Here is a 25,933-nt window from a genome sequence, read left to right as displayed (position 1 = left end):
AATTTGTTTGGATGGATTGCCATTTTGTTTTCTATTAGACGTATATATGTAGTCGTTTAATAGCGGTCTAATTGATGACTAGTCTATTTTTGGGCTATGATTAGACGTCTATTAAATTTTCACTGACAGCCCAAATTTAGCCTTGTTTTAGCCTAGACGTCTGGGCTGTGTTTAGACGGCTAATAGACGTCTTTTAAACGCAAAATTGCTTGCTGGGATCATGCAATAGGGCTGCTTCTCTTCAGCTGGGACTGGGGCAGTAGTTAAGATAGAAGCAATCATGAAAAGTGCCAAATACCACAGCATTTTGGCACAAAACCTGCAGGCCTGAAGATAAAATCTGAAGATAAAGAGGAATTTCAGCACGATAATAACTAGAGTTGGGACAAAATAAAATATGTCCGAGTCCAACCGAGTCCAGGGACAGTTGACTGAAATGTCATGACTCAATGCATTATCACGAAAGTGATATTCAGTATTTGCATGTGTTTTTAAGTCTTGTCCAGTACTTGAAAGCCGACGGGTTTCTGTGCTCACACACCGAAAGCGCGCTCACAGAATAACGCGCCTCTCAGTCAGCGTGCGAATGCCGAGTTCTTTCGCTTAAGTTCTGTTATTGCTACACACTTACACGAAAAGTTATGTCAAAATGCCCGTCTTGGAGACTATTCATGTAAATGCAGTCGGTTTTGTCTTAAGTGAACTTGAACAGTTGGGAGAAATAGATGTGTCAAAATATTTGATCTATGCGTCAGATCTTTAAAGCAACAGCGTAAACCTGCAGCCGCCGACTGCGTCATAAATGTTAATCAAACAAAAGAAAAGGAGAAAATCACTCACTGCTCTTGACTAAATCACTTATTAACTTTAAGAAGAATCTATATTTAATATATACAGTGAAGATTATTTTTACATTTATTGATTCATGGAATGTCTGTAGTTGGCTATTTCTAGAAGCCTTTACTAGGCTACTATCTGAAAAACTACACACAAAAAAAAACTACAAAAAAAAAAAACTATTTGATTTGTATTTTCTAGTAATATATTTATTTATCATTTAGCTTGTAAGTAATACTTTGAGTGTTTACTTGCCTTCAGTAAGCTTGAGAATGTTTTATTACATTAGTTTATTATTTTTTGCTTTTGTATTAGTGCAAGTTTCTATCTTCAAAGAAAAATAATTTTTCTAACATCTTTGCCGCAATAGTTTTTATGGGTCCAAAATCACCTTGGGTGTGCATTATTTTCTAATAATTCTATCGGCCCGTCATCAATTATTCCTTACATAATGTAATTTATTGTAATTAATGTAACTATAAATGCATTCAAAAATAAAACAGGTGTGAGTTGCCTGTGACTTATGGAAAGTATATGTAGGGCTTTTATACACAGTGTGTGCCATTGTACAGACTAGGTTTATCCCTCACAGCCTCATTTTCATCCAAGAAAAAGTTCAAAATGCCCTGTCTAAGGGGTCAGTGTACTTTGGCGTCCATTCATTTTTTATTTTTTTTTACCCAGAAATTAAAATGCAGTTTCTTCTTTAATGGTTCAAACACTGATGAATAGAATAAGCAGACACAAACTAATTTTGATTATTCAAAATTCATATTTCATTAAAAATCGTAAAAATTATATAAAGCTTGTTTTTATTGAGATAAAAAGGTGCATTTTCTGCTCTTAAAGTCCCATTCACCAAGATACCTACTCTTTTACCCCCACACTTGAATTTATACATTTACTTTAACGATAAAGTCAAGTCCCGCCCTTTAATTTTTCCCATTCTAAAACCTTTCACTCTGAAATATTTCACAATACATAAATCAATTCAGCCATAACTTCTGTTACATGACTTTAAGTTTGCTAACACAAAACAGGACACTAATTATTAATCAAAAATCAAAATGGCAAGATGCAATAGAGGTTTGCTTTTGCTACATTTAAATGGACATTGCGTTTTTGTAGTTGTAAAGGTTAAAACAATGTTAAGATACTAATAAATAACAGAGTTTCGTTGGACTCGGACTCGGCTGTTTGGGTCCGACTTGGCCCATTTTGGACTCAGACTTGTCTCGGACTCAACCCAACACTATTGCATAGTGTATTCCAGCCATTTGTTATTCTGGAAAATCTTCCAAACTTACACCGTGTCCTAACACGCGACAAGATTCCAGTGACAAGCAATTTGGTTGTCCACACTAGACATGCCACGACAACACAACGTGACAGAATCAATCAAATATCACAGCCAATCAAAAGTCTGTGTGGGCGGGCGCTCTCTCTGGAAGCGCACTGCATTCGCAACGAAATGGATAAGTTTATAAATCTAATTAATAAATATTAAACCTTTTTAACATTATTAAATGTGCATACTGAGTGACTGAATGAAAAACGCTTGTTTCGCATTGTGTTCGCAGTTTTAACGTACATGTTTGCTTTAATTTATTTTCAATATCTGAGGTAAAGTATCTGTTGCTTTCAGTATGGCTATAAGGTCACGCAAAATGATATTCAAACTCACATTACACATGTTTAACTTTGAATAAAGCACATAATCAGTGCCTGAGATTATCATATAGTTTGTATGTTGTTGTTCAAGCCGCGACATCGCAGAAATAGAAACAGTTTCTAAAATAGAAATTTTTGCATATTTGCATCGCTTTGACCATTCTCTGTAGATCCCACCTTCTCACGCACCACGATTGGTCGATTATGTACAATGCCTGCATGCTATTGGTCAAACTACTTTTTGATCTTTACCTTCAGCAAGAATGAAAACAGGAAAACGAAACCAAAACCTGGATATTTTAGCCAATATAGAAATCCTGGCCAGGACGTGTCAGTGAAAAAGGGCATCTCCGGTCAGCCTAGATAAAAGATTTTGCTGATTTTTTTCAAGAAAAGGTACATCGCCATATTGCGATAAACCAAAGTGACACGAACACACCTGATTTCATAATTGCAACTTCCCTACTCAGAAATATGAACTTTCCAGGAGAACTTAATGGGACCATTAGCCACGCTAATTAGACACGCCTCTTTAAACCGAAACCCTGCCCACTTCAAAACCTAAGCTTCCTGAATGCCATATATGTGCTGTACTGTAAAGCACATCAAAAGTTCTGATTGGCTAATCAAGTAATTAGACCTTTCTAAAGTTTACAGAGTGACAAATGTGGTATTTCAGTAAAAAAAAAAATGCTTATGGCACCAATGAGAAGTCTAAAGCAGTGGTTCTCAAACCTCTCCCTGGAGTACCCCCAGCACTGCACATTTTGTATGTCTCCCCTATATCTGACACCCACTTCAGGTCTTGCCGTCTCCACTAATGAGCTGGTGAGTTGAATCGGGTGTGATAGATGAGGGAGACATACAAAATGTGCAGGGCTGGGGGTACTCCAGGACAGGTTTGAGAACCACTGGTCTAAAGCAATGTAGCACCCACCTGTTCTTCTGTGAGGAGTTCCCTGCTGGGCTTCTCCTGCTCCTCTGGGAGAAACATAACGGACTGACGTCTCCTCCAGGTATTTATCCACTGGATCTGGGCACACTGGAAAATTATTTGCAACACGTTACTTGTGCACCTTGCCAAAACATATTGCAGAGTGATGAAACTGTATCTTCAAGTACATAATAATCATCTCTCAAAAGTGAAATTGACAAGATCACAAACCTGTCTGTCTCTTGCGCAACGTGACGTACGGCAGCAAGTCATGTCGAGTGATGATGCGGAGCAGCTGAAGAACATGCCGGAAGTTTGTCTCGTCACATCGCCCCTGACGCTCCAGGGCGAGCAGGAAATCCCGCCCGCTCCGTATCCCTCCTCTCTCGTACTCGTCAATAACGTCCACAAAAAGGAAGGACAGCACACGTACGTCACGGTGCGTCAGCTGCGCGCCCACAATATCAAACATGCGGTGAAGAGAGTAAAGCCCATATGCGTCATCCACAGCCTCCTCCGGCCACGGCTCCACCCGGCCGGACGCAGGTTTCCGAGACGAGGAGGAAATACTGCAGGACGCCGGAGCCAATCGGCTTAGAGAGAGCGCAAGAGAGTTACCATGAGCTGTTGTGGATGAGGACGCTGCAACCCAGCCTCTCCGAGGAGAGGAAAGCCCGGAGCGGGAATACGAGTCTATCGGGGAACGAGAAATGTGTTGCCTGCCCTGACTTGATGAAGAGTTCTGTGGCGAGAGGAGGGCAGGGTTGGCATTCCCATGCTGCTGTGAGGTCATCACTCTTCGCTAGGCAGATGACGGGTGAGGGGATGGCGGAAGGCCCTGTCAGCAGTATGAAGCAGCTCCAACTGTGTCAACACACTCGGCCCGCAACTCTCACCTCCAACTTATCTCTAGAAGAGAATAAAATTAATGTTCAAGCATTACAGATTCATATAACATATTGAATAATAAATTGCCAAACATTACCACATGACCTGGGTTTATTCTACACTGCTTTTTAAACAGATCTATTGCTCAACTGTTTTTTTTTTTTTTAGACTTACTGTCAGAGCTGTCATTGCTCAATCATGCAACAAATTAAAAACAGGTCATGTTTTCACATCACAACTACAGATAAAATTATATACATTATGTATTCTGATTTCACATCTGCAAATGAAAAGATTATATAGATTTAATATTCTAATTTCTCATTACAATCCATAAAGATTATATATTCTAATTTCACATCTACGTATAAAAGAAAGAGTATACATTCTAATACCAATTTAACATACAAATTCTGGTATCACAACCACATAGAAAATCATAGATCATGAGCATTCTGATATCACATCAACATTTAAAGTTTATAGATTTTATACTCAGATATTTCATCTACTTATTAAAAACATTTAACATTTATTTATATTCTGGTATCACATCTAAATATATACATATATATTCAAATAATACAGATCATATATTTAGATATGACATCTAAACATCAAATCAAAAATATATTCTGATATAACATATTCTGATATAATATCTACATTTAAAATCATACCTATTATATATTCTGATATCAGATCTACATATAAAAACAGGGTACGTATTCTATCACATCAACATATGAAACATACAGTTTAAATATTCTGATAACTCATCTAACTTTTAAAATCATACAGATTATACATTTGATCACATCTACAGACAGTGCTTCAATTTAAGAACCTTTTAGAGTTTAACTACTATAGAAAACTTGTATTTAACCCTGTTTGTTCAGTTTTGATCTAATAAATCTAATAAATAATGGTAGACAAAATATTTAGGCAGAGGAACAGTGAAGTTACTGACCTGGTTAACCTACTAATTAACATCTAACAGATTTCAGAATCAGAATCAGAAATTTTAAGATTTAAGAGAGAGAATATCAAAATAGCACAATGCATCAATCATCTGACTTCCATATCATGGCTTTAAAAACACTAACATATGCTCTATTCATATGCAAGTTTAAAGACTAGAAACGACTGATGAATAAGCAGTTACACATCAACAATCTTCTGAAATCTATCTGGACAGCTGTGTGTTAGCCTGATGCTTAGCATTCACAAGGAGTGGCTGAAGAACACCGTGATCTTTTAAGAAAACATATTTTACTGTCAATATTTATTGCGATCCCCTCTAATGTTTCTATATTCCTACAGAAACTTAAACGTTATTTGTTATTGATATAAACTTCGCTTAGCGACTGACTGTTGGCTTGCTAACGTCAACAGCGTGTAGCAACACTGAATGTACACAACTGTCTTACCTCTTCGATTTCATGAATCACTTTACAGACACGGAGACTATGGACGTGGACTCTGCTCAGAACTGCGGCCTGGTCCTCATACATGTACAATAATCGTGTGTGGGGATAATTTAAACGGTTTGGTGAAGCTTGATAATGAGCCCATTTTTTGTTCCTCTACTAAAATGTAGGTACATCCGGGACATTGAGCAAGCGTGGGGCAACATCCGGGGAATGTAGGAAACGCTTCGTCTTTACAGAAATAACAATAAACTCTCGTGATGTGTAAATAAGCTTCTTTTTTTTTTTACGAATAAATGTACAAGAAAAAAGTGAATCAGAATAGGTCTTTGTATAGAATATAAATATTTATTTTTTTAATGATATAAAACACAACACTGCATTGCCCCTTTACCTTATGAAAAAAATCACCATGGTAACCAGTTTCATCCAAAATACAATTAGCTTACTAGTCATTGTTACTAATGTAAAAGCTTAATAAAAATGGCTTCATTTTAAACCCCGTAAGAAGCTTTTATAATCTTGATGATTTTGTTTAATTTCTTTCTCTCCACTTGTGGCTGATTTGAAGTCAGTAAAATCAAAATTGATTTTTTTTTTTTTTTACAGAAAATTCACTTTTAGCAGATATACTTAAAACTTATGGTCTATTCTGGTAAAACAGTCACCTGCAGCTGACTAATAAGTAGCAAATCACATGTTTTTGGTTACAACAAATGTTTTTTTAGTTACAAAAACCTACAGAAAACGTTCTTTGAACATTATTTGGACCCAAAAAAATTATAATTAAACCGGAACCATATGCTAACATTAGGGGAATGTTCTGTGTTTGCTGGGTGTTGGCTATTTAAAAAAGATGAACTCTTAGATATTTCCCAGGCTTTCTGTTGTAATAGACAATGCATTAACGCAGGAAATAAATCTGCACTTGTCAAGCAATTTAATTGTGTTTTTGTAACTGTGGTGTAAACTGGTAATATTATGTGCCATATTAGTTAGAAATGTGAAAAGGACAGTCAGAAACATGTGAACACCTTTACTAAACATTCAATGTACATTTTGACAGCATTTCTGCTGAAAAAAGCAGGTGTAAGCGGGTATAGGTTTTAGCTGGTATAATATGGTCTTCCTGCATAACCAAGCTGGTCTCCTGGCCTGAACCCAAAACCATTTTAAAACCAGCCAACAGACCAGCTTGACAAGGCTAGGAGACCAAACAAGACCTGCAGGCACACTGAAGAAAGTGAGGAACCACTGATCTATATACTATTACAGATCAGTGTGAAGAACCCTTTTCCATGACATCAAACAGAAATCTTAACTGGTTTAATGAGTGTGTGAGAAATATCCTTAATCAAACATAATATATTATTATTGTGATAATCTGTAGTTGTTGGTATTTAGTAGGTTAACTCGATGGCACAAGGTAGCTAAATAACTGTGTAGATTCCACACATTCCTTGTTTTTGGGCTTCCCTGGAATCTGTTAAAACAAAGGAATCAACATCATGTCAGAATAGCCTAAAAAACTGTACAGAACACAGAATGTCTAGACTGTTAAATTATACTTGATTCATGAACTCACCTGATTGCACATAGCTTTACCAGAGCGGACAAATGTGGCAAAGTGCTCACAATTGTGTGTGAAGATTTTGTAAGTAAACTCTTTGTCCAGTAAAGCATCTAGTCGTTTTCTAATTTCATCCACAGGTGAAGGCTCGAGAGCGTGCTGGTTATTGCTCACTGAAACACGAGCTCCTTTTGGCACGTTAACTTCAGACAGGAGCTGACGCCGAATCTTAGTTTCTCCAAGCAAAAGATCACCACAAACAGGGAAGATAGCCTGCAGACAATTTCGAAACGTACCCATCACCTGAGTTTCATCTGGAAAAGGCAAATTTGGTATGAGACAGTTTGCAAGACATATACATATATATGTATGTATATATATATAATTTAAAATAATTTTACACTTGTGAAAAGGCATTTAACTAACAAAACAAACAAACAAAATAAAAGATCAGATGTTAACATTTTGTGGCAACATGCCCTTATATTGGGGTAAGTTCTCACAATGTAATCTGACTTGTATAGTAGTCTATATTATTGTGTTGTATAAGTATAGCATGATTATATCGTTATAGAAATAGTATTAATACTAAGGTGAAAGTTCTCGTGCTTACCGGCAACCGCAAAGTGAATGACGTATCCATCTCCGTCGTACACGCCCCAGTGTGCGTAGCCAATGGGGTACGAGAACTCGATCAAATCTCCGAATTGCGCGGTGGATACAACCTGCTCAACCTGTGCATGACAGTTTAGTTTAGTCGGTCAAGATTACACCCGTTTACAGCTGTTACAGGTTTTAGAACAAGTTTGACAACATATGACGGCTGCATTCTTTAAGGACGTTACTTATAACCGATTTATAATCACTTTTCTAACAAAGTAATGCTTCTCAGTTGATAGCTAATCCTATAGGCCTGTTATAAAACACTATTCTAATAAACTAGTAATAAAATAGAACACATTCTATGATATTTCTAATAGAACCTCGTTCGAATGTGCAGTCTTAACTTGAAAAATCCAACCGTTTAACGTGCCATGAAATAATACAGATTGTTTATAGGCTAGTATTGAAATATTCATTTCTGTAATCTACGCATCAAGTTAATTCTGTAAATATTTGTAAATTTACCTGTTCTTTGTAGTCCATCTCTCGTGTTGTTTAGTCGTTAAGGGCAGAAACTATACGCAAAGGGATTTAAATTACTCTGCCAAGCCTTGTAGGCGTGGTCATGCAACCAGCAGAAGGACTTGTTTGTGAAGACATTCTCCTTTCAGTGTTTTAGGTACTCCACCTTCACATCTCCTGCCACCTCTGGAAGGTTATTGTTAATTCCACTGAATGCATTTAGGATTTTGACTTTAAAGTTAGAAATAAATAGCCTGTCACCTTTAATGTTGGCTGTCTTGTGATGGCATGATAAACATCCACAACACAATCCACTTTATTACAGTATTACCATGATGAATGAGTGACAATCAGCCGTCCAGAATGACAAACTGTGAATTTATCTCAATATTTAAAGATGCAACCCATGAAAACTAAGCAAATGAAGCTGTTGATAGACATCTCAAGGAATCATCAATGCTGTATGTCAACTAAATTAAAGTATATATTCATTAATGTCAGCAGGGAATTACACACATCAGTATTCAGTTTTCAATAGACCGGTTGGACTTTGACTTCCGTTTAAATGGAGTCCATGTTTCTTCTGAATTATGCCTCCATGAAAATGTTTATTCATCTTCTTCACTCAAATATCTCGATTTACACAAATTATGGGCGTTTTCCTCTTGTTCTCCTGGATTGGTTTTGTGCATTTTTGTTTTATTTCTTGTGGTTGCCAAACTGTACAGCCATTTGGTCACTGACACAGCGGAACGTAGCGGGCTGCACCTCCCAATACCTGATTGGGTTGTCAAAGAGGCTGATGCCATTGTAGAACACCCTCTTCACTCCGAAACCCGTAGGGCAGAAGTCATCCACTCCAACATTAGTGATGTTGTTTGAATGGAGGTAGACAACCTGTAATGAAAGTGTGGTTTAGTTTATTTAGTATAAATGAACTAGAATTAGTAGGATCATGTAGGCCTACACAAGCACACCTGCAGATACTTCAGATGAGGCAGTCCGCTGGGCACACCGGACAGACGGTTGTTGTCAAGGTGCAGCTCTCTCAGGTTGGTGAGGTAAGATAAAGCGCCGTGCTCAATGTGGCGAATCTGGTTACTGCCGAGTCCCAACCTAAACACAGAGACAGAGGGGTTTTAGCCACTAGAGGACACCCAAAGCAAACTTTATATCATACGTCCATGTAAGTTCAACTGAAGGGAAATGTTTCATTTAATATCACTTTAGAAACAAATACAGTCTGTTTACATATATTAATCACACCAAAAAAAGTAGGGATGTGTAGGGTTTACCTCTGCAGCTGGGTGTACTGGCTGAGATCCACAAACTCAATGGCCTGAATCTGATTACTGTCCAAATGAAGCTCATTGAGACTACTGGGAAGGTCTGATAAGAATGAGACACATTCCATATGGAACAGAATGAGTTGCATTGTGTTTAGAAAAGAATGGGACACATTCCATGTAGAAAAGAATTTTGTATTCTGTAACACAAGTACACCCCTATTCTGTGTTACTAATTAAAATATGAAAAAAATGCCAAAGAGATTGGCAGTAAATTAAGTCAATTAAATTTATATTCAATTTTGACCATCATTCATATTACCTTTGGGAATTCCGGTGAGTTTGGCTTCAGAAATGCGCAAGTAGTTCAGTTTAAGGCCCATAAATGCTCCAGGTTCGAAACCACTGTTCTGAAGTGGATTACGACCCATTTCTGCAATATCAACCAGTGTTTGAGGCACAAATCAAGTCTTTAGTTTTATTTATATAGCAAATTTTATCAGTGAATATTGTCAGAAAGCAAGTTACAGGACTATAACCTCAGTGAGTAACTATAGACCTTAGTCAGGGTAGTGCCATATTTAATTTTTGACAGGAATGAAAATGAGGCTGTGAGGGATAGAAGTACATATTGTGTTCAGTGGATTGTACTACTGTTCAGCTGACAAAATGTCTTTTTGGCCTGAATCTCATCATTGTCCAAATGAAGCTCATGAAGACTACTGGGAAGGTCTGATAAGAATGAGACACATTCCATATGGAACAGAATAAGTTGCATTGTGTTTAGAAAAGAATGGGACACATTCCATGTAGAAAATAATTTTGTATTCTGTAAAACAAGTACACCACTATTTTGTATATACAATACAGGATTCTTATGAACCCATTTACTAATTAAAAGTATGAAAAAATGCCAAAGAGAATGGCAGTTAGTTAAGTCAATGAATTAAATTTATATTCAGTTTTAACCATCATTCTCATTACCTTTGGGAATTCCGGTGAGTTTGGCTTCAGAAATGCGCAAGTAGTTCAGTTTAAGGCCCATAAATGCTCCAGGTTCGAAACCACTGTTCTGAAGTGGATTACGACCCATTTCTGCAATATCAACCAGTGTTTGAGGCACAAATCAAGTCTTTAGTTTTATTTATATAGCAAATTTTATCAGTGAATATTGTCAGAAAGCAAGTTACAGGACTATAACCTCAGTGAGTAACTATAGACCTTAGTCAGGGTAGTGCCATATTTAATTTTTGACAGGAATGAAAATGAGGCTGTGAGGGATAGAAGTACATATTGTGTTCAGTGGATTGTACTACTGTTCAGCTGACAAAATGTCTTTTTGAAGAAAAAAAAAAAAAAACTTTCGGTAGACAAAAACTCCATAAAACAGTTTTGAAGGTTGTGAGTTGTGAAAATAACGTGATACAGTGTATGCCATTGTAATAACTCTATCCCTCATCCGTGATGAATTCAATTTGGCATCTTACCTGACAAAGGTCTGTTAGACATCATGAATCAAACACACAGTCTTACCAATGACATGCATGTTGTGGAGGCCTGAGAAGCTAAATGCCGGCACCTTCTTGATGTGATTGTCATGGATACGGAGCTCCACAAGGGTTGGAGGCAGGTTTTTGGGGATGGAAGTCAAAAGGTTGTGGGAGATGTATAATTTCTGCAAACGCTTCAAAGGAAGGAATGCCTTGGGATGAACTTTGGAGATCTGGTTATATCTTAACACCAGGGCCTGAAATAGGACAAGGACTATGAGGGAATGCTGTACAAACTTTTATTAACATAAAGGACAATATTGCATTTCTAAATTCATTTACAAAAAGAGAGCAAATGCGATTGTGATACAAATTATGAAATAACGATATGTTAGGTCTCACATAGAGGTTGGTCATTCCTTTAAAGTCTCCCTCCCTGATCTCTGTGATCCTGTTGCTCTGCAGGTCCAACAGCAGTGTGTCTTTAGGAATATCATATGGCACGTAACCTAAACCTGTTGGGGAAACAAACAAGAACAGATACATTGATAGAAATGAGATACGAAAAAAATCAATATTGTGGATCAAATGTTGTTCAGGTTTCATTGTTGCTGCGGTAATTCATCATTTCCAGGGTAATGGAAACTCAACATTAAATGAAAACGACTCACTTTACTTTATTAATACATTTTATGGTCTTGTATTTTAAGATTTATTGGTGCATTCAAAAAAAAAAGTTTGTTAATTTTTTATTAAAATATTGTAACTTGTTTTGGCTCTGAAATGACTTCCCTTTTCAGCTGACATCACCAAACCCTCTTATTTTTCTGCCTCACCCCTCCAGCACTTGTCTACCTTCATGTATGCAAAGGCCACATTGGATAAAATGGATAAGTCCTGCCCTAATTATTTTCTTGTTAAAACTTTACTTGTCATATTATGAAATTAAAATGGTACATACAGGTACATGCTAATTTTAAAAGCTATAAATGGTGACCAGATATTACAGCAATACAATAAAAAAAATAGCAAGAAACAATTCGATTTTGATTTGAGTTTAAATTGTTTTACAATTTCAGCCTTCGTTAAGAAAAAAAATAGTCCTATTTTAGTAGGCTAATATTAAAACAAAAATCCACTAAGGTCATTAATGCAACGACAGATGGCGCCAGTTAAGTAACGAAAGCACGAGTGCACGGTGTGGTAAACATGAAAGTAGCGCGGGTCTCAAGTATCGTCAGTCATCGTCATGTGACTGTAAAAGAAAGCACACTCTTATTTCCAACTTGCTAAAACAGCACACAGCCTAAGATTAAACAGTTAAAAGACTGATACAGCGCTGCCATAAATGGGCGATGGCAAATATGAGGAAATATCCCTCCGCTGCCTGCCAGAACTAGCCAATCAAAATCAAGTATTCCAGAGAGCCTTAATAATAGACGCTATAACCGCCGAACCAAAACATTAAAATAAATAAAAAGCATTATGATGCCTTTAGACAGCAGCAAGGCAGTTCATTTAAGAAACAGTTTCTTCAGGATTTACTCCAGAGTCTTTGAGTTCACTTGTAAACTTTTCAGCGGGCTATAATTTCGGAAATGTTTGGTAATTCTCTGGGCTTCGGGACTCTGTGTGTTTGCTGTGCTCTGTTGTTGTGTGCTAGCATTCCCCTCTAAGCTTCCCATATAATTAAGATGGAGCCAGATGACCATGGCTCCACGTAGCACATTACAACGTGGAGAGAGAGAAAAAAGAGGAGAGTAGCTATATTATATGAACTTCATAAAAGAGAGTTTGGAAAGAGGGCAGCTGTGCTTGGGTGGTACCTGGCATTCACAGAAACAGTCCATTTGCTTTTAAATCCATCATTCCTGTTTACCGACATCATAGTTTATGGCACGTTTGCTGTACCGAGTAGAATAACCAGAGTGTCTGTCTTCTCAGGTGACTGACCACACACCACATGTGCTGTCTGATGTGGATGGGCCAGATTAGCGGTGTGTCTGAATTGGTATCCGTTCTCAAGCTAAATTTGATCCTGATCTCATTCAGGCCTTTGATGTGGATGTTAAAACCTGACATTTTTCTTTAGCTTTCAGCCAAAATTTCCTGCTCACTTTCCCTACTTTCAGTCAGAACTTTGATTTACATTTGATTTCGTTTTATATATATATATAACTCATAACTCATATTCAAATCATTGTCATTTCATACCACACTCATTTATACCACATTTTCAAAATGAAATATGATAGGCAGGTCTTTGATCTTTCCTTGATGTCACAGGCTAGTAATTTTGGGATAAGATGGGTGATATAAACGGGATATCCTTTAACTCAAACCATCCTAAGCACAGACCTGTGTAACTTCACTCTTTACACCAGTAGTTACCAAATGGTGAGTTGCAGCCCAAAAATGGGTCACAAGTTTGTTAGGATAATGAAAAACTGTATTAAATAAAAATAAAATTGCTATAAAATAAAAATAAATAAATTGCTATACTATATTTAGTACACAAAAAAAAAACCGTTCAAGCAGCCCATAGTATTTTTAGTTTTCACATTCATCCTGTGCAAGCCATATTAATATTTGTTTTTTATATTTTTAGGGCTATGCAGTTCATGGCATTTTTCAAAGTTTAGTTTTAAGGACATTTTTTACATTTGTGCAGTAAACAATTTTGGCACTGTGTTGTCCAATATAAAATTTGGGTCTAGAAGCCAAACCTCTTAGACTAAACAGTCATTATCTTGTCTGTCTACACCAAGACACCATTGCAAACACATATCATCTGAAGCCCACCTAAATCCGAGCACTGTACGACTCTGAGGTCGCACCGACAGCCAAATGGACATGTGGGATGTTCCGGTTGGTATGGATCCACAGCTGACCCTTCTTCCTGGTCCTTCATCATCAGCATCAGCTCTTTCACATCAATGTCCTTGCCAAAGTCCCAGAATCCTTTCTGCTCAAAGGGAAGGGCGGAAGAGTCTAGTGGCAGGTGGGCAGTGCAGAGAAACAGAAAAGCCACATAGACCGACAACATGGCTGCTACGTTTTTAATCTGCGAAAAAGAGAGAAACAGAGGAAGTAAGCTTTCAAAATATGGCAGTACAATTGTTTTCCACACTTTTATAAAAACCACAAATGCTACTTTGCATCCAAAAGCTGATTCTGGTAAAATCCATCATTCTGTGGTCTCATTAAGCTTTGAATATGCAACCGCCTCGCTGACAGTCACAATAAACCAATCTGCTCTCCACATCGACAATAGGGAAAATATCTCATTGTTACTAAAACCTGAGACAGGAAAAGAATTGTTTGGGTCAGATGCATCAAAGTGTGCAAATGTGTATTTTCGTAACCTGTCTTCATGCTATATTTACAGTCAGTTTTTTTCTCCCAGAATGGGTGTATTTGAGTGTATTTTTGTGTCCTTTGTCTAGGTGAATTACAGCTGAAACTACACTGATGCTACGTCAGTAGGAGATGAAAACTATATCTAGCTATTATTGTCCTTTTGGTGCATTTGATCATATGTCTCCACAGAAGAAACTTGTGACAGATGTACATAATTAATGTAAATAAATTATAGATGTGACTTGACTCACCAATAACTACTAGCAGTTCCATCCTAGAGGAAAATGTAATTGCTCTTTCATAGCTCAGGGGACTTTGTTTCATTTAAGTATCAACAGTCTCAGATGTTTAGTCTAAAATTCCTTAGAAGATAAAAAAAATGGAAATAAATGAGGAAATTGTTGACATACAGTAAGAGTATAAAGCTATAAAATATGTGTGGATTACATAGTTCAGATAATTTAGTGAGGAATATCAGAGTTCAAACTGAAACTGATTTTCAGACTTCGGCATTTTGGCAAATCTGAGTACAGTTTGTTAAATTCTGAATTTTAGTAAGGAGAGACATGAAAAATGTTAGTGTATTTTTGAAATGCAAGCAAATCTCCATTTGTTCTCCTTTTAATCTCACTATTGTGTATGAGAAACATTTGAGATATTCATGTGTAATTTTTTTTTCTATTAAAACTCCAGTGTTACTCAAATTAAAAACTATTGAAATCTTTTCAGTAATTGAAATTAATCTGAAATAACATAAAACATAAATATAAAAAAATGAAATAACTAAATGAAATAAAATAAGATTAAGCTGACGTACTAAAATTACAAAAAGTAAAGCTGAAATAAAAATATAAATTTATAAATATAATAAAATTGACAAATGCACTTAACAAAATTACTAAAACTAAAATGAAAACTGAAAATATAGTAATAAAAGCCAATTCAATATATGAATAAATACTACAATCGCACAAATGCTACTAAAATAGATTAAATAGATGATACTAAAAATACTAAAATAGATCATTCATATGCAGACCCACTGATCCACATTTATTCGATTCTGTGACCATCCAGATCTGCAGTAACTAGTTCTTTTTTTGTGCCACGTGTTGTGTGTGTGGTTTTAAACTGCCTCTGAGCTCTTTCTCTCTCTTTAAATTCACTCCCCCACCCTTTACCACAGAATGGCAGAAGAACCACATTACTGGTAAGTTTAACAGATTGTTTTTGGAGAGCCACCCTGATTCATGCACCGAAATAAGGCACCGAATGTACCAAAATCATATCCTCTTAAAATATGACAATAGTGTTATGTACTGTTATGTAGCTGACAGACCTCATTTAAAAGCACACAAAATGATGACATGCACAGCCTGATTTGACCACTGCCAGAACAATTCTACTAATAGTATAATAAGAGTACTAATGAATGAAATGGTTTTTCAAATTATTAAAAGTCTTTGCCTCAGTCTAAAATAGTTTGCACCCACTTATCTACTTATGAGCTTGATGCAGATGAGTCTTTTTTTTTCTTTTAAAAAATAAGGTTAAGATGTCTAGATTTTCCTTTAAAGATGTATAATATCCAAATGATGCCAAATGGTCAAGCAAAGCTGAGTTACATCTTATATTAAAGAGATGAGATGGGCTAATTACAGACTACATTACTGAATGTTGTCAAGATTACAGAGGTGACGTGGATGACTGAGTGACGCACAAAACTAGAACAACATTTCTAAAGGATTTTAAAACTAATTTAAGTGATAGTTTTTTGTATGAGCTCAAATAAGCTTTGTAAGCTTTTCAAAGAACTGAACTGGTCGCAATGGAAACAGATGAATTAAGTTACCATGGAAACTCATCAGGTGCGCAAAACTGGGGAACAGGTCAGAAAGATAAATAAGAGCATTAAAGCATCTTACCTGATGTGTGAGATGTATTTGCAGATTATTTCTTCTTTTTAAGGTTTCTGATGGCAAACGGATTTATAGTTTGATCATTGTTTTGGATGACTGTCTGTTAGGTCCTTGGCTGCCAGCGGTCACACAGCACTGAACAGTACCTGCAATTCAAAACACAGGACAGCTTGCAAAAAGAGGGGGAAAAAATGTGTATTTGAGACATTCCCACTTAAGTTGTCTTTCCCTCCCACTGTTTTTCTCTTTCTTTTTGGGTGAAGAGAGGGCGAGCGAGAGACAGAGAGAGAGAGAGAGAGAGAGAGAGAGAGTTAGACAGTGTGAGTGTGTGGGCCGGTAATTCCACCAAAATACTATAGTTAACACAGTTATTGTTATACTTTTTAAGACATTTAAGTTTAAAATCTCCCTTTATTGAACATCGAGGATACATATTATTAATGGAACATAAAGTATCCATCCATATCCACACTTTTGTGTATTTGCATGTTTTTTGTGGAATGGCACAGACAGAAAGACAAAGAGATAGACAGAGAGACCGACAGATCTCTCAGACAGAGAGAGAGAGAGAGAGAGAGAGAGAGAGAGATGTACAGTATATTTACACAGAAGTGTCTGTATGACATGCTAAGAGCCTCAATGAATACGTTACCACAGACTTCCAGGTTTTCCCACTAAGACTGATGTTACTCCGGGATATGCTCTTTTAATATAAGGAAGTTTTTCTTCATGGTTTAGGACATGGCCCACGCCCTGGAAATGAAGAGCAGTCACAGAAATATATACATCAACAGAGAATCAATGTAGGGACGGCCCAAAGAAAATAAATCTGGGACAGAGGCCTGCTGTGAAGTAGAAAAAGAAGCACTTGTGGCAGTGAGTTACCACTTTAAGAGAGTTTCTCCGGACAGAAATAGAGCAAGCAGAGAGTGCCACTGCCCAGTGTGCTAGTCTACAGTGTCATAATACAGAATGATGAACGTGCAACTCAGCACTGGCTGCTGTCTGCATTTGCTAGAACAAAGCAATATCAAACTAGCAAGACAAAAAACTTCCAGTCAGAAAATGACCTGTTCATATTTTTTTCTCCACCAGTGTAAAGAAGCCAAAGAAAGTAGGGCTGTCAATAGGCCTACATTAAAAGAAATTGAAAATTGTTGAAGGGACAAAGCAAACATTTGTCAATCACATTTGTCAAAAGTGAGAGCTCAGCATTGAATGTAAATGTAACTTTTGATAAAAATATATATTTTATTAAATAAAATGTGTAACAATTATTTTATATCATTCCTTTTTAAATTGTTTTAGGATTTACGTTTACTGACGCCCCCTAGTGGACCAATGAGAGAATCAGACGCATCGAGCGCAGAACATACGCTGAATAATCAACTCCTTGAACAAATACATCAGGACACCAGTGCATCGTTTCCATCAGACATGCACTTATAATATTAATGATAGAAATGCTGAAAAATAAGTCTATTTGACACCAGATTATTTGTCACCTCTCAACTTTATTGTAGTTTGTGACAGAGAATACAAAAGCACAGACAACACACAGTATCACAAAACTGAATATAAAAGTCAAAAAGCCTTTGCTACTGAAAATTGTTAAAACGGTATTTAAAAAAAAAAAAAAAAAAAGTGATGCATTGCAGTTTAATCAAAAAATAAATAATGTATAAAGCTGATCTATTAAAAACCTTTTACATATAAAAAGAAAGAAATCCTTGCACATACAAGTCTGCTTTATAAGAGATTGTAAATTGCAGACATACAGGTATAAAACAAACCAAGACAGACATTAGATATGGTAACAACAACAACAGACATACACAAAATATAATGCCAACTGCAACAAGAAAGATGCACATTTAGCACCATGTAAATCTGTGCGAAACCCCCTACAAATCTGTTAAAGCATAAACACAGCCAATGCTAATGTCAAACAGCAGATGTCGGCAGTAGTTTTTAGTTGCAGTAAAGCAGAAAAAATGCATGTGCATGTGTGACCCCAATGAGACAGAGAAGAGACAGTCAGAACACAACTAAAACACTAAATAAAAGGCCTCTGGTGTGAAAAGGGAGCTGCATCTTTATCTTCATTTCACTTAAAACTCTGAATTAAGAATTGAATTGAGATGCACTGTAAACGACAGCCCCAAAAAACGCTTTCATTCATGTTGCTCTTCGTATCTCTGGGGCCGCAGAAGGACGCTCTGGTAGGTTTTGATGCAGGAGAAGGCTGTTGGTGGAATGAGGCGGCGGTCGATCAGGTTGTACTCCAGGTGAACAGACACCAGCAGGGAGTCCTCACGGGCCGTAGTGTCACACAACGAGTTCATAGTGATGTAGCTACAGGGAGAAGATCAGGTTAAAACAGACAAAGCGACAGACAGACAGACAGATAGACAAACTCACTAACCTGATGTAGTTGTGGTTCAGTCTTAGGTGCTGCAGGTTCTTTAACTGTAGAATGCCTCGTGGGATTGATCTGAGCTGGTTATGGTCCAACAGAAGTTCAGTCAGTGAGTTGTACAGGCCCAGGAAGGACACTTCATTTATCCCGTCTTCACGCAGACGGTTGTACGACAGCTGCAGGGAGTCCAGACCAGGTCGCAGGTGGCCGAACACATAGCCAGGGATGCGCTCAATTTGGTTGTGATGCAAGATGAGCTGCCGCAGACCAACCGGCAGGAAAGAGGGAACGTGAACCAGCTTATTGTGGGAAAGGTCCAAATACTCCAGTTTTCTGTGGATTTTTGAAGATTGTTTAAGATAGCTTTGAAATACTTTATTATATACTAAAAAAATGAATTTTATACTATGTAACTACATATTATATTATGACAAATACATTTCCAAAAGTTAATGTACTTTGTGTTCACAGTGAAACTAATAGTTTTTAGTAAAATTTAGAGCAGGGGTCTAATTTGGTAACCAATTTTTGTGAAAAAAAAAAATATATATATTATAAGGATACATCCTTGCTGATCCTGGAACAACATTCCAATCAATCAATCAATCAGAATTGAGGGATAACTTTTCAGGAAATGTCAGTTTTAGGCTTACGATCACAGTTAGGTGCTTCTACCCTTTAGGAATAAATTATGAGTAGAGTTAGGTTTAGGGGTAGGGACTGGGTTAAGACTATATTTTTGGACAGTAATGTTGATCCAGGAACATGTCTTACTTGGCTCGTCTCTTTATTCACCATATAATTACAGTAATTGTCCACAAGATGGCACCTAACAGCAGAGAAAGGCAGAGAACTTAGATCTGAACTCACAGCAAGTGTATCCATGCTCTTGGATGAATGCGGTCCTCTCGGATTCGGTTATGGCTGAGGTTCAGGACTCTCAGGTTTGTGGTCTTGTTGAGGAGCCCTGAATGGACCACCTCTATCTTGTTGTCAGACAGATGTAGCTCCTGGTGAAGTTACAAATCAACAACAATCCATTATCTACCGCACTGCATAAACACCCCAATACACTTGGCAATGTCACCAAACTAAAATCTAGTGAACGTTTTACACAGAGTATATAGTATGTATATGTACTGCAATTTTGGCGTTTTGAGAGACAAAATGTAACTGACCTGTACTGAAGCAGGCAGACCGGAGGGAATAGCCCTGAACTTATTGTCATCCAGCCTGAGGTAAATCAGCCTCCTGAGAGGCTTGAAGGCCAGAGGAGAGACATTTCCATCGTGGAAATAATTATCCTCTAACTCCAGTGTCAGCAGCTGAGACAGACCTGAGGAAAAAATAACATTAGATTATGCTTAGTTTATCAGTATTTACTGGTATTTGGAAGCTTAATAGAGGTCTCAGTTGTTACATTTACACTTTAGAATTTTGAAAGAAATCTCTAATGTTGAAAAAGCCTGCATTTATTTGATCAAAAATACATAAAATACTAAAATGCGTCCATTTAATCTCACTGCTATCTTGGAGAAACATTAAAAAGATAGTGTACTATAATAAATCACTGAGGATTAAGAATCAACTGACTGGCAAGTAGACAAAAGTCATTTTAAAATGCCTAGATTAACCCCTAACATGAAAAACAGATCTTTTACCGGACCAGAGTGTTGAATACTGAGTTCATATGGACACTGTGGTTTTGTGTTTACCCTGAAAGCTGTGGGGAGTGAGACCACTGAGTTTATTATCGTTGATCTTCAGCTCCACCAGCGAGGGAGGGAGAGCCGGCACTTTAGTGAAGTTGTTTCCATCAAGGTTCAACCTCCTGAGCTTCGTCAAGTTCTGCAACAGGCCGAGAAGATACTCATGACACTGTCAAATATTTCAAAGCTTGCTGCAAGTCACAGAAGCAGAAGTTACACAACACAGACATTCAGAGTTCTGGCATCTGGCATGAGGAACAGACGTTTCTTGATCATGCTACCGAGCACAGGTAAACACTGAGGTACAGTGAACATGTGAAGAAAACACTATTCTGCTCTGTGTCATATATATGTCACCTGTACAACCTGTGCTTGGCGCCCAGTAGATATGACACATGGGTGAGAAAAATTTAAAAAATGACTGCGTTTCTTTTTAGGGGGTAATATCTATTGACTGAAAATTCCCATGTTCACTGCAGCATCCTGGTGAGAATTGTCTCGGTGATGTCAGACCTGACATCTTGCGAAAACACGTCAGCTACTTGCTAAATATCAAGCTTGCACTGTGCCGCACCATAAGGCCTGATAACTCACCACTGTAACAGATAACAAAGCAGTCTCTATTTTTGCAGATTTCCTACTTTAATCTGATCATTATTCGAGTCCAAAGAAATATCACAATGATTGTTATGTGACCAAATGGAATGTGAAAACAAACAGTATGTGTTATGTGTCAGTATGCTTGCTAATATAACAAGGTTTCTTTGACTTTATCTCACCCGAAACACATCCGGTCCCAAAGAGAAATCATCCAGCTTGTTCTTGCTGAGGTCGAGCCACTCCAGGTTGGGAAGACCTGCCAGAGCATGCGATGGGATCTTGCTGATTTTGTTATCTGCAAAATACCAAGTCGAGAGTAATTTTTCACCTTTTTCTGGATCATGGTAAGCTCTGATTACACGTCTCACATTTTAGTGCCAGTTCTTGCAGTGCCACATACAGACAATCATCTGATGGACAAACAATAGGACACTGCCAGATTGTGTTAGAACACAGTAAAACATGCAAGAGCATCTGTCAAACTCTAATAACATAGAGCCCTATTTTCAGACTCTTAACAATATTTTGTGAGGTTTGTATAAAAAGTAGGTTTCCATCTCATACTTTTGACTTTTTGTATCACAATTTAAACATGTATACAATTTTTGTATGTCACAACGTCAAATTCTCACAATATGACATATTTGTAATTTTTTAAAACATTTTTATATATATACTCCTGTTGCAAAGTTTGGGGTCAGTAAGATTTGTAATGTTTTTTAATTTAATGCTAACCAAGGCTGTATTTATTTGATTCAATATTGTGAAATATTTATACAACTTATAATAACTGTTTTCTATTTTAATATATTTTAAAATGTTATACATGTTTTGTCAAGATTCTTTGATGAGGAGAAAGTTCAAAAAACGTTTTTTTTTGTAATAATGTAAAAGTTTTTTTTTACTATTTACTAGCACTTCTGATCAATTTATTGCATTCTTGGTGAATTTATTCATTTCTTAAAAACAAATACACACACAAAACTTCTAAATGGTAGTGTATATGTGTAGTATATAAGGAATTAGGTGTAGCCTAAATGAGAAAAAAAACACTAATGAGGTAAGAAAATGCACCTAATTCAAGGTATATTCTCTAGAAAACATTTTTATTTACATGCATTATCTTATACAATTGTTTTTTGACCTTATTGTAAGGATGTTCAGATGTTTTTTTTTTTTTAAAGAGACAAAAAACTATGAAAATGTTTTTCACAGTGTATAATTAGTCCTCATGTGCAGGGTGAACTGCTCTCACCTCACCTGCTAGAAAGAGACTCCTGACCCCAGCATCCTTGATGATGGGCATTTGGGTAAGGCGAGTGTTTCCACAAGCAATAAGAGACTCTGAAAGCAGGCAGCCTGCTGGGAGAGACTCCATATGAACAGAGGTGCTGATGACTGGACGGCCAATACCTCGATCCACCGGTCGCCCACTGGGGGCTGGCAGTGGCCTTCCAGTGGGCAGGATCACAGATTTTCTTGTAGGAAGAGCAAAGGCTGGTTGTGCTCGTGGTATGGCCGGTTTGAATGTGGGCGGTATTACTCGTCTTTCGACTGCTACAGGACGAACAGCAGATCTGAACACCGGAATGCTGCGGTTATCATCGTCATCATCATCACTGTCACTGTCGTCCTCTAGATAGTCGTCATCATCGTGGTCATCATGCTCAAAATAGATTGGTCTCATAAACCAAGGTCCTGTGGGTATTACAGGGGTCTTAGGTGGTTTTCCAGGATCCAGGCTCACAATCACCTCCTGGTTTTTCTTCACTTGCTTCTTAGGGACATTTGAGGGTGGCTGAATAGAAAACGTAAGCGTTTAAAAACAATTTTAAAAGGTCAAATCTGCTTAAAACTAGCCTAAAGTGGTTTGCTATTTCTAGCTGGTCTGGTTTGCTGGTTTTATACTCTTAAAATAAAGGTCCTTTATTGGCATTAATGGTTCCATGAGGAACCGTTAACATCCATAGCATCTTTCCTTTGCACAAAAATTATAAAATGTTTTTCACACTAAGAAAAAACGGTTCTTTTAAAAACTGTGCACTGAAAGGTCATTTGAGGAACCAAAATGGTTCTTCTATGACTTTGCTGCGAAAACCCCTTTTATTTTTTTAAAGGGATAGTTCACCAAAAAATTTGAAAATTCTGTCAATTACAATTACAATTAATTAGTTCCAAATCTGTAAGATCTTCGGAAGACAAATTAAGATATTTTTGATGAAATCCAAGAGTTTTCTGACCCTGCATAGACAGCAATGGAACTGACACGTTCAAGGCCCAGAAAGGTAGTAGGACATCATTAAAATAGTCCATGTGACATCAGTGGTCCAACCTTAATTTTATGAAGCTACGAGAATATTTTTTGTGCGCAAAGAAAACAAAAATAAAGACTTTATTCAACAATTTCTTCTCTTCCGTGTCAGTCTTCAACACACATTCACAAGAGTACCACCAGAGTACCAATTTGTGTTCCAAAGATGAACGAAGATCTTACGGGTTTGGAATGACATGAGGGTGAGTAATTAATGACAGAATTTTCATTTTTTGGGATGAACTATCCCTTTAAGAGTGTAGAGTGGTTTTGGATACTTTTCATCTGGCAACAACGGAAGACCGACTGGCCAACCAGGTAAACCAGCTGAGCACCAGCATAGACAGACTAAAAGAGCAGAAAGACCACCTTAAACCAGTTAGGACCAACAAATACACATCTAAAGGAAAAGAAGTACAATAATGAGGGAAAAAATCAGTATGAAGTATAAGAAGTACATCTCATGCACATCTACATACTTCTTTTGCTGGGGTGATGATCACCATCTTGTTCTTCTTTGGTTTCACCTCCAGAACCTCCGTCCCCACAGGTGGTTTTCCATTTCCTGTTAGTCTGTTTTTCGAGCTTGTTTTCCCCACAGATGTTGGACTGGGCTTACTGGCCACAGACTTCAGGGTGGGTGAAGCTAGACATGGTGTGGCAAACAGAAAATCAGTACCCACCACCAAGCATCCCACTCCATGATGGCACCTTTCCCAGCACTGCATTGCACCACACTAGGAGCCAATGTTTTACATAATTCCCAGCCTGCATCACCACAGGGATGCCCACTGTTCTCTTTAGCTCTTACTACAAATCGCTAATCCAATTACTATTTTAAAGTAAACCCCAAAAGAACAATCAAAAAGCAAGAATGGAACATGCACTAAGCCTACTGTTCAAAAGTTTGGGGTCAGTAAGATTAAATTAATATTTTTATTCAGCAAGAACACATTAACTTGTTTGAAAGTGGCAGTAAAGATATTTATAATTTTACAAAATATTTCTATTTCAAATATTTCTAATTTAAATGCTGTTCTTTTGAGCTTTCTATTCATCAAAAGAGAAGAGATGGTGGTTCCCAAACCTCTGGCTGGGCAGGGGATGGTTCGGCAGCTTGCGGCACCATCTTTACACTGGCACACACTGCAAGGCTCTGGAGACCAGACAGCCCCCTCAAACAGAGAAATCCCATTCACCAAGCACTGGCTGCTACGCCCTGGCATGTATCCACACAGACAAAATTTCAGAATTCAGCACACAAGAATGACACCGCATATGATAAGTGCCTATAATATAATAATATAATATAATATAATATATACAAATTAAATATAATATATAAATGTAATTTAAAATATTAAAAATAATAATGAAATAAAAAAATAAAATAAAAATACAATTTATTTTTAGTGTATGATGTCAGTTTTCAATGGTGTCCCACAAAACAAATCTGTTTTTAAATGGTTTTGCTTGAAATGTGTTTGTGTTCTGTCAAATGAATGCTACTTGGTTTGATGTTTTGTTGTAATGCAAAGACATTCATACATTTTTAAGTATGACTTTTGTCCAAATATTTGTATTATCCAAATATTGTACAGGCCTTTCATCTTCAATTCAGTTTAACCACTTGTTTTCAATAAATAAAACGGCACATTAAATTTTAAATAATAACATATACATATGCATATGTGACCCTGGACCACAAAACCAGTCATAAGGGTAAATTTTTCGAAATTGAGATTTATACATGATCTGAAAGCTGAATAAATAAGCTTTTCATTGAAGTATGGTTTGTTAGGATAAGACAATATTTGGCCGAGATAGTTCTTAGCAATGCATATTACCAAAAATTAAGTTTTAATATATTTACAGGAGGAAATTTACAAAATATCTTCATGGAACATGATCTTTACTTAATATCCTAATGATTTTTGGCATAAAAGAAAAATCAATAATTTTGACCCATACAATGTATTTTTTGGCTATTGCTACAAATATACCCCAGCGACTTAAGACTGGTTTTGTGCTACATGGTCACATATACATACATACATACATATATATTTTACTATTTTTGTGCATTTTTGGCTTAAATAACCCCTTTTTTTAAAACAACTTCTTTTTTCGACAATTGCACAATAAATATAAATATAAAATCACAATATCAGAAAACCCTATATTCTTCTCTTATTATTTTTTGACTCAAATAAAAAATGCTATAAGCACTGCTCACCTGGAAGGAAAGGGTTATCATAGTCAGGTGCATCCTCAGTGGATAAGAATCGTCTGGAGCTCCTCTGTCTCTCTCTTCTTCCCTTTTCTCGTTTTCCCTCAGCCGCTAAAAGCGCTAAACACAGACACAAAGCTAAAGGCTTGTACAT

General features: G+C 36.9%; 4 protein-coding genes across 5 annotated transcripts in view; all 4 read right to left on the bottom strand.

Moving 5' to 3' along the window:
• Positions 1-5,955, bottom strand: part of dedd (death effector domain containing) — a 14,055-nt gene extending 8,100 nt beyond the window's left edge. For both annotated transcript variants that reach the window (XM_016572057.1, XM_016572056.1), the window contains exons 1-3: positions 5,761-5,955; positions 3,674-4,351; positions 3,446-3,550 (exon numbers count right to left, since the gene is read on the bottom strand). In XM_016572057.1, coding sequence (XP_016427543.1) covers positions 3,446-3,550; positions 3,674-4,235 — 667 coding nt within the window. In that variant the 5' untranslated portion in view covers positions 4,236-4,351; positions 5,761-5,955. The remainder of the gene's footprint in view (positions 1-3,445; positions 3,551-3,673; positions 4,352-5,760) is intronic.
• A 138-nt stretch (positions 5,956-6,093) lies between these two features.
• Positions 6,094-8,509, bottom strand: LOC107755295 (HRAS-like suppressor 2). Its single transcript, XM_016572043.1, has 4 exons — positions 8,459-8,509; positions 7,944-8,064; positions 7,346-7,644; positions 6,094-7,243 (listed from the first exon to the last, which is right to left on the bottom strand). The coding sequence occupies exons 1-4, from the start codon at positions 8,474-8,476 to the stop codon at positions 7,169-7,171; spliced, it is 513 nt and encodes a 170-aa protein (XP_016427529.1). The 5' UTR covers positions 8,477-8,509; the 3' UTR covers positions 6,094-7,168.
• A 222-nt stretch (positions 8,510-8,731) lies between these two features.
• On the bottom strand, positions 8,732-16,675 carry LOC107755294 (biglycan-like). Its single transcript, XM_016572042.1, has 8 exons — positions 16,517-16,675; positions 14,034-14,295; positions 11,634-11,746; positions 11,275-11,488; positions 10,726-10,836; positions 9,751-9,844; positions 9,433-9,571; positions 8,732-9,352 (listed from the first exon to the last, which is right to left on the bottom strand). Exons 2-8 carry the CDS (start codon positions 14,275-14,277, stop codon positions 9,155-9,157), a joined length of 1,113 nt encoding a protein of 370 aa, XP_016427528.1. The 5' UTR covers positions 14,278-14,295; positions 16,517-16,675; the 3' UTR covers positions 8,732-9,154.
• A 1,694-nt stretch (positions 16,676-18,369) lies between these two features.
• Positions 18,370-25,933, bottom strand: LOC107755293 (extracellular matrix protein 2-like). The gene is made up of 11 exons (XM_016572040.1): positions 25,786-25,933; positions 24,637-24,768; positions 24,025-24,195; positions 23,337-23,338; positions 22,499-23,036; positions 21,418-21,533; positions 20,645-20,777; positions 20,108-20,265; positions 19,800-19,939; positions 18,936-19,262; positions 18,370-18,865 (listed from the first exon to the last, which is right to left on the bottom strand). Exons 1-11 carry the CDS (start codon positions 25,931-25,933, stop codon positions 18,685-18,687), a joined length of 2,046 nt encoding a protein of 681 aa, XP_016427526.1. The 3' UTR covers positions 18,370-18,684.

This window comes from Sinocyclocheilus rhinocerous, unplaced genomic scaffold (assembly GCF_001515625.1).
Source record: "Sinocyclocheilus rhinocerous isolate Xijiao unplaced genomic scaffold, SAMN03320098_v1.1 scaffold2637, whole genome shotgun sequence".
NCBI lineage: Eukaryota > Metazoa > Chordata > Actinopteri > Cypriniformes > Cyprinidae > Sinocyclocheilus > Sinocyclocheilus rhinocerous.
The sequence above is the reverse complement of the archived record's forward strand: the minus strand, read 5'-3'. Positions and strand labels throughout refer to the sequence as shown.

What these genes read in the sequence shown, in the direction of transcription:
- LOC107755294 (XM_016572042.1), bottom strand. Translation starts at nt 14,277, where the DNA reads ATGTTGTCGGTCTATGTGGCTTTTCTGTTTCTCTGCACTGCCCACCTG. An exon ending in CGTACAGTGCTCGGATTTAG is followed by an intron (nt 11,747 to 14,033) that starts GTGGGCTTCAGA and finishes TTTCCCCAACAG; the next exon opens with GTTTAGGTTACGTGCCATAT. An exon ending in CAGTACACCCAGCTGCAGAG is followed by an intron (nt 9,572 to 9,750) that starts GTAAACCCTACA and finishes CTCTGTGTTTAG; the next exon opens with GTTGGGACTCGGCAGTAACC.
- LOC107755295 (XM_016572043.1), bottom strand. An exon ending in CATTCACTTTGCGGTTGCCG is followed by an intron (nt 7,645 to 7,943) that starts GTAAGCACGAGA and finishes TGCCTTTTCCAG; the next exon opens with ATGAAACTCAGGTGATGGGT. An exon ending in GTAAAGCTATGTGCAATCAG is followed by an intron (nt 7,244 to 7,345) that starts GTGAGTTCATGA and finishes TTGTTTTAACAG; the next exon opens with ATTCCAGGGAAGCCCAAAAA.
- LOC107755293 (XM_016572040.1), bottom strand. Translation starts at nt 25,933, where the DNA reads ATGTACAAGCCTTTAGCTTTGTGTCTGTGTTTAGCGCTTTTAGCGGCT. An exon ending in GTCTGCCTGCTTCAGTACAG is followed by an intron (nt 19,940 to 20,107) that starts GTCAGTTACATT and finishes TAACTTCACCAG; the next exon opens with GAGCTACATCTGTCTGACAA. An exon ending in AGAGCATGGATACACTTGCT is followed by an intron (nt 19,263 to 19,799) that starts GTGAGTTCAGAT and finishes AAAAATCCACAG; the next exon opens with AAAACTGGAGTATTTGGACC.